At 39.2% G+C, this 17295-nt stretch overlaps 1 protein-coding gene across 1 annotated transcript in view; it reads left to right on the top strand.

Annotated features, from left to right (window-relative positions):
• The window catches only part of LOC104397307 (contactin-associated protein-like 2), a gene marked incomplete at both ends in the record, with an annotated part of 638963 nt that overhangs the window by 547065 nt on the left and 74603 nt on the right, over window positions 1-17295 (top strand). Inside the window, one exon of the mRNA XM_010007259.1 lies at window positions 8330-8486. Within this exon, the coding sequence (XP_010005561.1) occupies window positions 8330-8486 (157 nt within the window). The remainder of the gene's footprint in view (window positions 1-8329; window positions 8487-17295) is intronic.

Here is a 17295-nt window from a genome sequence, read left to right on the forward strand (position 1 = left end):
CTGTCCAAATTAGCCAAGTAGCACTGGCCAGGTACATATTCTGTCAGAGGCATCTTTAAGCTATTGTCTGTCTTTCTGCCAGTTATCATAACCCTTATGCTGTTTTCTTGCTGTGGATTTATCTGGTAGAGCAAGAGGCCTGTTCCAGTCCATCCTTGGCTAAATCAGTAAAAGATGCCACTCTTGCTTTGCTGGCTTGAAGGACATTTTGTTTAGTCTGATGTGGGGGGAGAGAGGCTGGACCATTCCCCACAGTTCCTGCTTTCACCTGCTATTTTGCAATGAGGCTGGAGCAGTTACCAGAGAAGACTGATGCAAAGAAGTCATTGAGAATCTCAGCCTTCTCAATATCCTGCATAGTTAGGTCTCCCATTTCCTTCAGGAAAGGGCCTACATTTTCTTTAGTTGTCCTTTTATCCGCAACATATTTATAGAAGCTTTTCTTATTGCTCTTTACATCCACATATTTATAGAAGCTTTTCTTATTGCTTTTTACATCCCTGGCAAGATATAATTCCATCTGGGATTTGGCTCGTCTTACCTGATCCCTGGCTGCTCAGGCAACCTCTCTATAAGCCTTCCAGGGTACCTGCCCGAGCTTCCACCTTCTATATACTTCCTTCTTAAGTTTGAGCTTTCCTAGGAGCTGCTTGGTCATCCACGCCGGCCTCCTGGAGTTTCTACCTCATTTCCTCTTAGTTGGGATGCATCCCTCTTGGGTGTGGAGAAGGTGATCCTTAAATATCAGCCACTTTTCCATCAAGGTGGCTAGAGATAACTTTTATCAACTTACACAAAAAGACTTTCACCTCTTTAATAAAATAATTGAATCCCTTAGTATGTTCTTTACAAGACCGTGACAAGGAAATGGGCATTCTGTCATGACAGCTGGGCAAACTTCAGGGTGAGTTGTAAACTCGTATTAAGACTTTTCTAGCTTTGTTGTTGCTGGCACCTGAGCTTCCTGGGATAGTGCTAGCTGGGAAAAACCTATTCCTACTGCAATTACCCTTTCTAACTGTGATTTACACATCCTGTCTGTCCTCCTTCTAGAACATCATAACAGCATTGTTTCAGCACACATAGTGAAAATTGTAGTGAGCTCTTTTTGTGGAATACATATGTATGTATAATGTTCTTTTAGCCTTTGAAAAACATTTCATTGTTTCAAAGTACTAATTTTCCATTTCCCCTTATCTTTACCTTAAGCAAAGATGCTGTTCTTTAGCCTTAAATGATCTAATGAATTTACAATGTACAATGAATTGCAACGGGGGCAAGTCTGGCACACTGTGTTACTAAGGATGGTGGGGACTGTGGTTATTTTATAATGAATTCACTTCAAAACGCAGCAAACAGTAGCATTCAAGGACATCTGACAGCTGCTTTCCCCAGCTAAATCTCACTGCTGTGACTTGATTCCAAGTAAAATGAAAAGTCAGGCTTGGTTAGTAGTGCTGTAGTTTGGAATATGAGTCTTGACAAGGGGAAAAATCATTTGTACTGTATTAGCTTTTCATGAGCTAGGGTGAAGAGTAAATCCCTCCAATGGCAAAATAAAGCTGTCAGAAGATTTTTCATACAGCATTTTTTTCATAAGATGCTGTTGGGCACCAGTATGACTGTTCTCCCTCCTAATCTTTCTTATAGGTTGATAATTCTGAATGAAAAGTCATCTTTGCTTACGTTTTTGTGGATCCAAGCAAGAAAATTTTAAGAAGCAGCTGTGATACTAGAACAAAAATACAAACTTCTACTCCATAATCAGGAATACCCCTGGAAGTACTGGAAGGAGTACCCCTTGGAAGGAGTACTTCCTTCTGGAAGGATGCTTTAACCAAATGCCTAGTATCCAGGATAAGTCTGTATTTGCTGCTTTATCTTTTGAAATTGATACATACATGTATGTTCTCTGAAAAATTAGTGGGCACATGAGAACACTTTCATGCATTGGAGTACATGGCAGTGGCCATCACTGTGAGGCATGAGCACCACAAAGCAGGCAGTAATTTTGTTCCTAAAGCACTTGAATAGGTTCTCTCCTCTGTCTTTACTGGACATAGATGAGAAAATTTATTTTCTTCTCAGTTAGGCCAGTCTTCATGTACCAGAATATAATTGAAGCCTAAGAAGTGTGGTGAGACCTGATCGTAGGAGTCTGTTCCACAATTTGTGGGAGAGCCAGGGCTCCTGTTTGGGCATCTAAACATCTGATTCTAGTTCCTCACACTGGAGGTCATGGAATTACTTCTAGTTTGGGTTATGGAAATAGTTAGCCTTGCCTACACTGCAAAATGCAGTGGTTTATGGCTGTGGGGGAAAAGGACAGCAATTAATTCATAGGTTCTCTTAAGAAAACAGTGCATAAGGGTGTGTTATATTAACTTAACTGAGAATTGGGACACAAATAATTGAAAATGTTATTTTGAATATTTCAAAGTAAAATCATCATTCCAGTATTTGTCTTCGTTTTCTGTTAAAATATTAACAATTTTTCATTTATAGAAATGAAGTATGGCATAATTCTGAATATCTTAAAAAATATTTACCTATTTCTTAGTATTGATGCATTAAAATGCCTTGGCTGTTACTTTAAGCAGAGAGAGTCCAGTGGAGGGCAGGAAAGATGACTGGGCAATTGGAGCATCTCCCTTATGAGGAAAGGCTGAGGGAGCTGGGACTCTTCAGCCTGGAGAGCAGGAAGGTCCCAGATGACTGGAGGTTGGCCAATGTGATGCCCATCCACAAGAAGGGCAGGAGGGAGGATCCGGGAAACTATAAGCCTGTCAGCCTGACCTCTGTGGTGCCAGGCAAGGTTATGGAACAGATCATCCTGAGTGCCATCAAGCAGCATGTAGAAGACAACCAGGGGATCAGGTCCAGCCAACATGAGTTTAGGAAAGAAAGGTCCTGCCTGACTAATCTCATTTCCTTCTATGATGGGGTGACCCACCTAGTGGATGAGGAGAAGGCTGTGGATGTGGTCTGCCTCAACTTCAGCAAGGCCTTTGACACAGGCTCCCAAAGCATCCTCCTGGAAAAGCTGGCAGCCCATGGCTTGGACAGGTGCACCCTTTGCTGGTTTAAAAACTAGTTGGATGCAGGAAGAAGCTTCAGGAGGACGTGGACAGACTGGGTCGATGGGCCAAGGCCAATGACATGAAATTCAGCAAGACCAAGTGCAGGATTCTGCACTTTGGCCACAACAACCCCTGGCAGCGCTGCAGGGTAGGGGAAGAGTGGCTGGAGAGCAGCCCAGCAGAGAGGGACCTGGGGGTGCTGGTTGACAACAGGTTGAACACGAGCCAGCAGTGTGCCCAGGTGGCCTGGAAGGGCAATGGCATCCTGGCTTGTATCAGGACTAGTGTGACCAGCAGGACCAGGGAGGTAATCCTGTTCCTCTACTCAGCCTTGATGAGGCTGCACCTCAAGCACTGTGTGCAGTTTTGGGCACCACAGTATAGAAAGGACATTGAGGTGCTGGAGAAGGTGAAGAGAAGGACAGGTAGGCTGATTAGGGGTCTAGAGAACAGGTTGTATGAGGAGAAGCTGAGGGAGTTACAGCTGTGCAGCCTGGAGAAAAGGAAGCTGAAGGGAGACTCCATTGCTTTCTATAACTACCTGAAAGGAAGTTGTGGTGAGATGGGTTTTGGCCTCTAGCGATAGCGACAAGACAAGAGGGCATGGCCTCAAGCTGCTCCAGGGGAGGTTTAGGTTGGATATTAGGAGGTACTTCCTCACAGAGAGGGTGATTACAAATTGGAATGGACTTCCCAGGGAAGTGGTGGAGGCACCGTCCCTGGATGTGTTCAAGGAAAGGCTGCATGTGGCACTTAGTGCCATGGTCTGGCTGATGCAGTGGTGTTAGGTCATAGGCTGGACTTGGTGATCTTAAAGGTCGTTTCCAGCCTGGGTGATTCTGTAAGAAGAGAAGGCTGAGGGGAGACCTTATTAATGCCTATAAGTATCTAAAGTGTGGGTGCAAGGAGAATGGAGCCAGACTCTTTTCAGTAGTTTCCAGTGATAGGACGAGAGGCACAAGCTGGAACATAGGAGGTTCCATTTAAATATGAGAAAAATCTTCTTTATGTTGAGGGTTGGAACAGACTGCCCAGGGAGATCGTGGAGTCCCCTTCTCTGGAGATACTCCAGACCCATCTGGATGCAGTCTTGAGTAATGTGCTCTAGGCAATCCTGCTTCAGCAGGGGAGTTGGACTAGGTGATCTCCAGAGGTGCCTTCCAACTCTGACAGTTCTGTGATCCTATGATCATAAATTCTCACACAGTTTGCACAGCTTTTTTAAATACATAGTACTGTCAAATAGACCAGCCACCTCAGTGAGCTTCTGAAGAAAATGAATGCTCCAGGCTAGTCATAGAAAAAAATAGTCTAAAATAATGTATTAGAATATATTGGATACTAGCATCATGTAAAAAAGAACTAAAACAGACACAAGTGCCTACAGAATTAAAAGTGTAATAAGAAACTAAATTTTTGGGTCATATTTCCATTAAGCTTGCAAGCAGCTGTGAATTAGGTAGTCCTGGTTTTCTGAAGTTGCCAAGGGTTCTTTTTCATTATTTTCCTTTTCTTGGTTTAGTTTTAAATCTGTTTTCTTTCTCAAGTTTTCTGTGTGCTCAAATGCTCACTTTGTGTTGCCATGAGGGTTTGACTAATTAACTCTTTAGTCATTAGCAGAATGATGCATACTGTTGCAACCTCTTTTCATGAATACTAAGAATTCCTTATACCTTTCCTAGTTGGCTGTAAAGAAAAATGATTTATCAGTTAACAAAATTACAATAACAACATGGGAATTAACTTTAAAATGTTGTATGAAAGTCGTGTACATATTGCACAAGGCAAAAGAGATCAAGAAGTATTACTGAAAAAAAGGCGAATCAATACAATTTTAATCAATAGGAAAACAACTGCCGTACTATATAGATATTATATATGAGTTGCCATTTTATCTGAAAAAGTTCACATAAGAAGTCACTTTCTGCGCAGATGCTTTCACTGAAATCTGTAAATGGGACCAACCAGCTCTCAGCTCTGTCCTCCTAGCTTCAAATAATTTGGCCTTCTAGGTGATCATTTAAACTGGCACAGCTTGCTCTCAGTCCACCTGGGGTTCAAGCAGTAGCAGACTCTGCTCTACAGTTGAACATCTTTAGCTAGGAGTTTCTGCTGTTGCCATGAAACCCTTCAGCAACTGCATGTTCAGTCTAGATGGGCAAGGCAAGGCAAGGCAAGGGCAACAAACCTGCAAAGGGTCTCATCAGCTTCATATTAGTCCTAAGTATATACATAACAATGCAGATCAGCAAAATAAAGTCAGCACAAAATAAACTAGGTTAGCAAAGCCTGCCTAGGTTGGGCACCCTTGATTTTAAGAATCCTAAATTGGACCATGTCAATGTACTTAATGCATTAATAGCTTAAACCAGATTTGCTTATTTTTTTCCAAATACCAAGTCTTCAGAAACTGAGATAACTGCCTCACATTGTTAATAAAAATTATTTTACCTGAGTAGTATAGATACTGATGATGGTGTAAGGAAAAAACTTTAGGGAAAATGCTGCTTTTCTTCTGCTTGGCTGATGTGAGGCAGGATGGCCACAAAGAGCTGTTCTCAAAGTGCAGATGGGACACAAACACTATCTCCCCACCCTTTTGTTAACCATAGACTATCAAGGAGATACAGAGCCTTTTGTATAGACCACTGTGCTGCAGGGTGTTCTGGCTCATCCTGTTTCAGTGCATGGAGTTATGTCCTAATAAGAAGTCTGCCCCACTGCATGGTAGCCAGCTACTGAGAGCTGGCTACTGAGAGCCCTTCCGTTGCAAGCGCTAGCATATTATGCTGAGCAATTACAAACTGGTGGTGGTGTCCCCAAGTGCAGCACTGCAATTACTGGGTGTGGGGATAGCTAGCAGAACACATGCTAACTGCAAACCCACAGACATCAACCCCTTCCCTCCTTCACCTCTCTGGAAATTTATTCACATGTCAGTGTCATTAAATGTCTTTGTGTTCCTAAGCCTGCAGGTAGGTCTTTTCTTTGGAACGAAGTATGTGTCCAAAGGGGGCCAGATCCCTAGTTAGTGTATGTGCACACTGAAAGTAACAGATGTGAAAACTGGCCCTGTCTATGCTAGAATACATTCTGGGTTTAGAATACACTCTGGATACATTTGTAATTTAAATGAGGTAAAACATGCCCTGTTTGCATCTGTCGTAGTAGCCTGTGATGCCTATCACTGTAGGCTGTACTTCTGCTATCACTTTCATCTGCCTTAATAATTTCTACCTGATTGTGAATTATTAATCCTCTTTTTGATGATTCTATGTAATTTCTTTTCTGCTGTTGCTTTAATTAGCTGTTTTGCTTTCTGGTGAAGTGCTTGCTGACTTCATTGTACAATCCTTCGCTTAACAGGAGGGGTGTAAACAATGAGAATTTTGACTAACAGTCAAAACTACTCCATTTCCACTACAGCCTGAAAACTAACTTCAAAGATGAGAGGAAAAAAAAACCCAAAAAAACCATAGAAGATTCTAATATCATTAAAGCTGTGGCTGTATCCTGTATCATAAAAGTGGTTCTGTCATTCACTGTGGAAAGACATTTATCCTTACGTGCTTATTAAATAACCTTTTGGAAGCCAGGACTATGTACTCTCTCATATGTGATGGATCACCTTGCAGCTTGGAAAGGCAGCTGCAGCATGAACATGGCTTCTAACTCGCAGCACTTAGTTCCATAATAATCAAGTCACAGAAGCTAAAATAACCAATTTAAAGTCTCCAATCAAGTCATGCTCTCAGCATACCCATTGTGTTAGCAGTAGAGCTGAATGATCATACTGTGCAGCACAGTAACATCTAATAAAAACCTTCAACCACCACATATTTTTTTACATTACTGTATTTTCGATAACATTATTTTATATGATGTTTAAAACATTGAACAAAGAAGTATTTTCAGAGTGATGTTTAACAATTTTAAAACATTGAACAAAGAAGTATTTTCAGAGAGCTGAGAGAGTCTTTTTGGGTTTTGGTGGTTTTTATAACATGCCTGCAGATACTCGGTTGCTCTCTCAGTCTCTGGAATTTAGTTTTCAGTAGAGTTTGTGAATTACTTACAATGTATGTCTGGGATGAGTAGAACCGTGGTCTAGGTAATCAAATCTAATTGTTAAAGGACTATTTTTAGGATTGTGGATGTAGATTTTGGAGATATGTAAGTGAGATGAACAAACAAGATTATAAAAAGTATCTTTTATGTAGAATTGTACTTGTAAAATTTATTAATAAGTGTATTCCTTGTAAATAGTTTCATTTTATCTAATGAGAAAATACCAACAGCAGGTTAATGAGGGAAAAAGACATTTTAAAGAAACATGTTTATAGGCTGAGTTCAATTATGTTTTCTAAATGTGAGAAATCATAAACATTGAGACTGATTGAGTTATTCGCATGGGTTTGAAGTTAAGCTCATATATAAGTGTCTTCCTGAGCTGGAGAAATAAAAAGAAACTTTTCAGTAAGGGCATTTTTTACAAATTACAAATTAAAGTAGAAGAGTTTTATTTATTTACAAGTAAGAGGTTTACTGAATCCAAAAGCATTAGAAATAAATTTAAAGCAGTATGTAAAAATGTCAAGGTACAAACTCAGTGCCAAGAAATATTATTATATCACAGTTCAGATCACCTTTGTTCCAGTATTAAATAATTTTTTAAAATATATAATTTTTTTAAATCGTAAAGATGCTTTTGGAGTTTGGTAATACTTCTTTACACTTTACTTTGGACCAGCTGGAGACAGCATGATGAACATACTTGTTTTCCAAGACAGATGAATTTAAAATTAAAAGCTGTTATTAAAAATATATATAAATAAAATTAATGCATCTTTCTGTGGATAATTTGTGGTCAAATATTGAATAATCTGATACCTTAGTATATGAATTTAATTGAAAATAATTATGCAACCTCTCCACATATTTTCATTATATAAACTGAGAAGAATTACAAAGCTAAACAAAGAGCATACAAGATTTTTAAAAAAAACACATTTAATTAATTTCAATCAATACAAATTGGGTGAATACAGAAAATTAAATGTGTCTTGTTTACCTGGCAAGGTCCTTTGAATTGTTCAGTAATAATGAACACATTTGTTTGCCAGAAATGCAGGATTGCTGTCCAGGTATGCGTTGTTCACATCTGTGTATTAACCATCTGAGCCCCATTAATGACTCCTTGAGCTCTACCTTTTTGATGCATCATAACCTTGCGTTTTCATTCCTTGCAGAAGGGAATCCATATACCTGGTGGGTTGGAAAAGCCAATGAGAAGCACTACTATTGGGGTGGATCAGGACCTGGCATTCAAAAATGTGCCTGTGGCATTGAGCGCAACTGCACTGACCCCAAGTACTACTGCAACTGTGATGCTGACTATAAGCAATGGTGAGTAGCTTGCAAGAAAGCAGGGTGAGAACAATCAGACTCTCCTCAACTTTTACAACTGCTGCCATTATTCTAAATGTCCTTTGTTTTCTCTTTCTCTCTTTCTCTCTTTCTCTCTTTCTCTCAGTATATTCGTGTTTTTACATCAACTGAGCTACAGAAAAGAATGCTAAATTTGCAAAGTTAAGTCTGAATAAGATAGCCCTAGTAGTTGTAATAGTCCATAGTATTTTTGCTTCCCATGCAATTTTGTCTCCATTCACTTATATGACAATCAGTATTTAATTTTATCTCTGCAGCTTCCTTTTTTTCCCCCCACATTTCCTCCTTTGGGAGTCCTATTGCTGCATTTGTCTGTAGAATGTGAGAGATGTGAGCTCAAATCACTTGTCTAGTGACCCCAACCTTCATTTTCCATCTTCTATAAGAACAATGTGTTAAGAACTAGGTTTACAGAGTCTTATGGAATGAGGGTCTGTATTTCACAGGAAATTATTGCACTTTACAGAGAGAGTTAAATATCCATTGGCACAGTGGTTGAGAATGCAAACTTATAGCCCATTCGGGATGAGACAGTGAGAATTGATTGTAGTTTCTTCTCTAATAGTTATTGATTCATCCCAGATGGAACAATTTTAACAGAGGGAGTGAGAAAATCCTACTCCAAAATATTTTACAGCCTGGTAACAGGGGCAGTGTGCTGTGAGGTAATTGATGTGGGTTTAAATCCCTTCAGGCAGAAAAGAGTGTTAAACCTTCATCTCTGGTAATCCCCATAAACACTCTTAACAATGAACCTGCTGCATAAAGCTCATCTTCAATTTGTGTGAGACCCTCTCTGTGCTCTTAGAACAATTCATTTGTAAGGTTTAGCTGTGTCTCTTTTGTCATGACAGGCAGCATCATATTTTACATGGTTCGCAATGTTTGATGACCAGTTGGCACCATGGTTTCATGAACATGTTTTCTATTAATAGCAACGTGTTGGACATTGAATCAGTACTGGTTCATAAACCATTTTGGGTTAATTCAGAAATTTGTACAGCTATTAGTGAATACAGAGCTAAAGAAATCTAATGGTACGTCAGGGGTTTAAAAAACAGATATTGGAAAGAATCATCACAGAATCCTTGAGGTTGGAAGGGACTCCAGTACTCCAGGTGTGGCCTCAACAGTGAGGGAAAGGAGCACCTCCCTCAACTTACTGGCAATACTTTTGCCAGTAAATCACAATACTGGCAATTGCTTAATGCAGTCCAGGATGCATGGGGGAAATAACATTGACATAATAATAATAACAACAACAACAATAATAATAATAATGCAATTATAATAATATAACAACAATAGTTTTTTAAAAATAGAAAATAATATTACTATCATAACAGATATACAGCTGTTTCCTCAGAACTTCAAACAAGAAGACATTTGTACAGTATTTCTCTGGATATGCATCAGGATTTTTCAGGAAAACTAATTTGTATTACAGGATAATTTATTCAAAATAGCTACACAAGTAGAAATTATATTTTAATCCATGATGTGTGAGGAAAACCTCATTATGTTTTTTTTGTTCAAGATTTTGCAGTTTAGTTTTGGCATAATCTAACTCATTCCAAAGTCATACCTTTTAGGTTTTGGGATTATTTTAAGGAGTGCTAATAAGGAATTTTCTCTAGCCAGGCTGATCAACCCCTAAAAAGCAAGTGAGTGCCAGAAGTGAGGAGACTTCACTGGCTTCAGTTATCAGGGCAGAATGATAACCAGAGCCTCCAGCACATCCGTGCTCAATTCTGGTGACAACAAAACAGCTGCTGGTTAGAACTACAGTATCTGCAGCAGCGCCTTTGGAGAATTGCTCTGTGGGGGTGGATTTAGCCTGTGGTAGATTTGGGAGCCCAGAAGGGGCAGAAGCCACTGAGAAGCTCAGAGAGCATCCAAGTGTGGTGAAAGCATGCATCCATCATACTCCAGTTATTGCATAAACTATAGTATATCTTCTAATCCTTAGGTGTGAGAAAGTGTTAGCTGAAGAATACTGGGGGCATCGCTTTGGTACAGAGGGGAGAACGATGCAGGGATCCCCAAGCAAGGACTGACTAAGCACCCTTACCAGGAGAGGTGCCTCGCTGGACCTCCTGCTCACAGAGAAGGATTAGTGGGAGATGTGGCCCTCAGAGGCCATCTTGGGCTTAGTGATCACAAAATGGTGAAGTATTCAATTCTTAGAGATGTAAGGAGGGTGATTAGCAAAACCTCCACCTTGGACGTCTGGGGGGCAGACTTTGGCCTGTTCAGGACACTTATTGAGAGAGTCCCTTGGGAGACAGTCCTGAGAATCCAGGTAGGACTTCTGCAGTAACTGTATATCTTGGCCATACCTGAGAGCACTGCATTTGATTGTGGTATGACTACAATGATTTTCTCTTCCTGGCTAGGCAATGTGAAAAAAAAAGTTTATATCTGGGGTGGGATTTTTTGTGGGGTTTTTTTGTGCTTTTTTTGTTTGGTTGTGTTGGGTTTTGGGGGGGCAAGGGTGGTAGGGAGACACAGTAATGAGAAGGCAGTAGCTACAGCAACAGCAGTATTAGAAAAGTAAAGAAGTAACATGGGAAAATAAGTCTGCTGAGTAGAAATTGTGGGAATGAAAGGTAAAAAGGAAAGGTTCAGAGCAGAGATTCGGATTTTGAAGCTTAGGGTAGTCTCTTTAAAGAAGTCTGGGGACACACTGAAAAGTTGGTAAAGCTGAATCAGAATGATGCAGTGCAAGTAGAATATTGTCTGCATTTTTTATTGTAGAAGTTATAAATGGTGTTAGAAATGAATAAAGGAATTGCAGTCTGATGAATGATCTTGCAGGAAAGGCAGGAGAATGCTCCCCTAAGGAACTGTATTCTAATTCTGTTTCTGGAACCACATTTCTGCATGATGCTGGCCAAGTTTCATAAGCCATTTCTTCACAGATCAGTCATTAGTTTGCTCCTAATTTTCTGGGTACCTAACTGAAAACCCAGAGGTTTGTGGAAATACTGAACATTCACATCAACTGGAGTAAGTGATCACTTTCTCTGAATGTATCTATTTTTGTCCACTAAAACAAGCAGCATCTCAGATTGAGCACTATAAATGTATATGTGCTTTTAATCTTAGCATCTTTCAGCCTTAGCATCCAATCTGTAGAATGGAGATGGTGCCAGACACTCACCTCACAGAGCTATTGCAAAGCTAGGTAGATTTATGAAGCAGCCATCCACTGTAGTGCTCAGCACTACAAAAAATCCATTGAGTCTGTCTGAATAAAATAGAAGAGAGCATTCCCTAAGTTGTAGAGCTATTCAGTGCATGCCTGGTGTGCTGATTGTTGGACTTGTGTGGTAGAAAAGCAAAATGGTAGATATTGGCAGGTAATGTGAGATACGGAATTCAAAGTCATGTGTATCTGCGTGCATAATCTCAAATAGAATCAGATTCTTAAGAGAAGGCCATGTTATTGCTGCATTGTAAATATTAAGTCATTATTTTTGTTATAATAAAGAAACAGAAACACAGTTGGGAAGAGAAATCCTACCAAAATGAACCTTAGTCTCAGTTTATGCATGATTTGTGTCCAAAAAGCCATCCGTTCAGAGGTAAGTGAATCAGATCATTAAAATTGCCAACTTTGCTTTCTAACAAAAGTAATTTATTAATGAGCATGTGGTTGACATTCAACATCAGATTGCCTCAATCCTGAGAGAATAAATTCTACTGAGGTTACTGTTGTTAGTAGCAAGAGGTTCTCTAGGTCGCTGTTAAAATCTTCTTCAAGTGAATAATTTTAGGTAAAATATAACACTTTTTGAAAATATTGTTGTTGTTGTTGCTGTTGTTATTAAACATTTATGCAGTTCCTTTAAAAATTGCTGACATTGTAGAGATAGATAAACTGTGCCAATTAAGGAGCAAATGTAAAGATCTGCAAAGAAATTTTGGTTCCTGTTCCCCTTTAACTGTAAAGTCAGTTAAACACCCAAATTGTCCAAAGTTTCTACACCACAGGCTCCTTACTTCTTACGTAGCAGACACAATACGTGAGAAGACATAATATGATGCTGTTCCTGGATTTACTAGGACAAGGTGACATAAGAATCTTTTTCCCTTAGAACCTCCTGATGAGGATGCACTTCAGGTTACTAAGTAGGGCAAGGACTTCACTGCCAACTATTGATGTGACTTCTAATCTTTCAAGACTATTTGGTGGCCCCACAGATGATGAAAAGGGATTAAGGAGAATTTTAAGATAACAGTGGTTTGAACAAATAGAGGAAATGAACAATGAGAACATAAGGAGGGAGCCTCATTTTCTTGCTTATCCTCTGGCACAGTTTGGAAATTAGTGTTTCTTTCTCCAGAGCCTGCAAAATTACTTTATTTCTGTGCAGTGTTTGCCAGAACATTCTGCAGGATAGATGGCCTCTTCCCTTCACAACTCTTCTCCTATAATGTGAGTTTCAGAAGAAAGTTTCAGGTCACCAGGAATTATTAAACAGGGCTCAGATTGACATGAGTTGCTTGAGTGACAGGAATATAGGTGGACATTGAAATGCCAGGCTGTGGCTCTGGCTCTGGCTCTGGCAGGTAGGTCATTTGTAGACAGATCTAACAGGATATTAAAGGCTCCTGCAACTATCGGTAGACATCAAGCTTTAAGTATAGTATGTACTAATTCCCATTGAAATAATGGTATTTCAGTTCCTGACTCCCTTAGGCTCTTTTGAAAATCCATCTGTCCATTAACCTTGTGCAGTCTCAGTAACAGAGCTGCTGATGCACAGTTACATGACACTGGCTTCTCCTGTCCTTCATTAGAAGCTGCTAATGATTTCTTCAGACACTTTTTTGCCATTACTTTCCCATTTAGGCAGCAAGTGGAGTTTCCATAAAGGTGTTATGTGATAAAAAATTACTAGGTTGTCTGTTCTGTGTGAAAAAAACAAAACAAAACCGAAAACCAAAGGGAGAGCTTATGCTTGGCTATAATTGATTACAGTTTGATTAAATTTACTCAATGTTTGTAGCATTATGTAGAGAAATCTTAAGAAACAACTGAGGTCAAATATTAACGAACTTGAGGGACTGTAGAAGTTGCAGTGAGGAACATATATGACTACAAGCATCCAATTTGTATATGAAAACTTTCCAATTTAACCAGACAGATTGACTATATGCAGAAATCAAGTATTTATATAATGTAGCTGTATGTTTAAGAAGTACCTGGCAAAACAGACATTTTTGCTAAAATACAGAGGCCTGTGTTTAAGAAGAAAAGACATTGGTTTGTAGTACATGAAACCAGAAAAGAGGGGGAAAAAAACCAAAAATCACAATGGGAAATAGTGAGATTCATGATGTCCTGCTGTTTTGCCTGGCATCTGATAAAGACAATAAACCTCAATTTCCTAGAAGGAGTTGGGCAGCACCACTTTGAAAACTGTAATTCAACATTTTTGTAGACCTTAAGGATGTATTTGAAATGACAGACCAGAAAACACAGTAATTGTGTTTTGTGTTGTAACTGTGTGATCACATCTGTTCACCATGTAGAAGTGGAAATATCAAAACTTATTTTTTAATTATGCCTAAGAAACAAGCTAGTTTTGTGGGTGAGGGTGGTGAAGCTTAGTTGACAACTAGCATTACTTCATATGGTTGTTTTTCTTGTACTCTTACAAATGCAGACAGCCTTTTTGTAGGTTTTTAGGGTTACCTTTCAGAGTTCCTCTGTATATTGACATTGGCTCCTAGTGTTAAGATATTCCAGTCAATCAAAATTTAGCACTATGACAGTATGAATGGCACAGAATAAAAATCTGCATGAAGAGGACTAAAGACAGAATGTGAAGCACTCAAACATTAGTAAATGTTAGATTTAATACAGCTGGTAATCCTTTTTTCCATATGATTGATAGATTTGAATTGAAACTTCCAGTGACAGAAAAGCAGATAGGCAGAAGCCAGGAAGTTCATTCCTACTAGTTGTAGTTTGGCCATTAAACTATTCTAGTAAGGAAAAGGGTCAAGTGACTGGGTGTTAGACTGCTGACTGTTCTGCATTTCTCAGCTGTGCTCATCAGCAGTAACAGACATGCAATGTTGAAACAGAGTTTGCATGCCAAAAAAATGTGGCATCTTCCCATTAAGTGAATTCTGTCCTCTTTTTTCATAACATGTTCTATATTTTCTTTTATAGAAACTAAATAACTTGTGCTTGTCCATTATGCATTCCTCTTTTCTGATTCTCCCAAGAGAAGGCTGGATGTGTTTGGGTTTTTTTACTGATAACAACAGATTAAAAGCTTGGGAGGTGGGAATGATGAAGTGGAGAGGTAAACTCCAGACCAGGCTCAGCTGTACTAAGAAGCACCTTTCAAAGTCTCCTTTACTTGTGCCTTAGTACCACCATGGGACTCTCCGGGCTAGAGCCACAAACAATGGCTCTATTAGACAAGGTTGTCTGCAAACACAAAAGGCCTGTTGTTTTTTTCCTCAGTGTTCATACTGTCATAAAGACATTCTTAAGACTAATGTGAGTGCTTTAAATGTTAATTTGGGGACAGATGAAGAGCATAGCATCTCTTGCACAGGAAAGAGTTGAGGCTGCTGGGTTTATGTAGACTTTGAAGGAAAGTACCAGCTGCCCTAGAATTATCCCTGTACTTGTGTTGTATTGCTAATACAGAGCCTACAGCTAGTTTGGAATCAGGCTAACCCAGGATCACCTGCACTGTTCTTTCTCCTTGTGGAGGCATTCTGTGCAAGCACTGACAACCTATATGTATGTATGTAACTCATGAGACCTGGCAGATCTGCAGCCTAAACAGTACAGTTGAGGACTCTACAGTTTGGGAATTCAATGAATTACATTACTACTGTTTTCTATCCTTTTCCTTCTTTATTATTCACCTTCATGACTGGATTATGGCCTTGTTTTTAACAAGCTGATAACAGCTGACATTTAGTTGTCATCCCACTCATTGATGTTAAAGGAAGTGTTTCACTGAATGCTTGTGGCTCACAGCAGTGACCAAACAACTAAGGAACTGAGTCTTAGCTTTCTCCAAAACTGGAAACACAAGAAAATATGGACATTGATGTGACATGACTGTTTGGCAAGTCTGCCTTATCTTTGTTAAAATAGCACCTTCTTACTTGGTGTTATATATTCAGTCCCATGCACTTATTTTGCAGTTACTGTGATTTTTCATCAGTACAAAATTAGCATACCTGAGCATAGGGAAACAGGAATCTGTACTTCTTCATGCATCATGAGCAGTCTTTTTAGCTTGCTGCAAATGTAAAAACCTACGTTGACCTCTAGGAACCTGCTAAAATGAAGACGTCCCATTTTATTTCAGGTTAATTCATTATTCAGTGCTGGCAGTAATGAATGAATTTAGAGAGGAGAGTGATGACAGGATGTGATCCCTGTTTATTATTGTTCTGTAAATCGCTGTAAGACAAAAAGGGAGTGTTCAGCCTGCTGCCAACCTCACTATGGAGTGTTGCTATTCAGATTTTCCTATGTTCAGCTGACCTCACTTCCAGGCAGTCACAGACAACGGGTCTTATTCAGGTATTGTTAAGTTACAGAATGATTCAATAGAGGTGCTGAAAAAAATCCATCAGAATTAGATATTTGTATTTATTACTTTCTGGAATATTCTTGCTATTGTTAGAAACATCTCATATTTTTCAGAGTATTCTAAGAAATTTGTGAGAGGTTTATGAATAAGCAGGCGAAAATGCGGAGATGTGATTTTTTTCTAGCATACAGATGATTTAAAATGTGATTTCCAGCATATTTTATTATTATTGTTACTAAACTTCATTATTAATGTATGAGTGACAAATCAAGCGACCAAGAACAGAAATGTCTGCTGTCTTGCCTAGAAACGTAAAGAGTTTTTAGTCTGAATGAAAAGCTTATGGTCTTAACTTTAAAGTAAATGACCTTAATGTCACAGCTTGTCAGGTAAGGGCAGAGTATGCTGAGCACTGTGCACCACAGAACTTCCAGCTTCCAGTTATTTTCTCCTCCACCTTTTATTTGTGTGCTCACTTAAAGAGTAATGACTCTGCCCTCGGTGCCGTGCTATGAAGATGAAATCAGCCCAGTGCTGACCAGTCCAATGTATTTCACTCGGTGCTTGGCACTGCTTTGCTCCTGAAGAGAGTGCTTTGCTTTTCTTCTTAAATTGTAGGACTCCCTCCACTGTTTTGGTTTTGTTTATTGTTTGGTTTTGTTGTTTATTGTTTTTTTTCTGAATCAGTGCAGTCTTATGTAGAAAGCATGTGAAATATGTGACAATCTTCATCTGAAGGCATCTTCATCTGTAGATTAAGACTGCGGCTGTTATTACTATTAGCAGTCATATTTTAGCTGAAGCAGTCCCGAGGGAGCCTATCAAGCTGAAGGCATTAAGCCTCCAGTGTAAACAAAAGATACATTGTTTTCAGTGTGGCATACCAGGATACATACACACACACATATATATATACATATATATATATTTGGAAGGGGGAGAAGAGGAAGAAAACATGCACATGGCGTAGAGGGGAGAGCCCTGAAGCTCGTAAGACACATTTTTTGGTATCAAGTCCCAGGCTTGGTGGGGTTTTTTTCTTCAGAGCCACTGATCAAAATATGACAGTTCATCACTGAGATAGGAGCAAAACTTCAGCTCTTAGAGGAAGAATCGTTCTTTGTCCTTTTCTCATTTTACCCAGCAGAAAGGCATGATAAAAAAAAAAAAAAAAAAAAAGGAAAAAA

The sequence above is a fragment of the Chaetura pelagica genome, unplaced genomic scaffold (assembly GCF_000747805.2).
Source record: "Chaetura pelagica isolate M959 unplaced genomic scaffold, ChaPel_1.0 scaffold431, whole genome shotgun sequence".
In the NCBI taxonomy this organism is placed as follows: Eukaryota; Metazoa; Chordata; class Aves; order Apodiformes; family Apodidae; genus Chaetura; species Chaetura pelagica.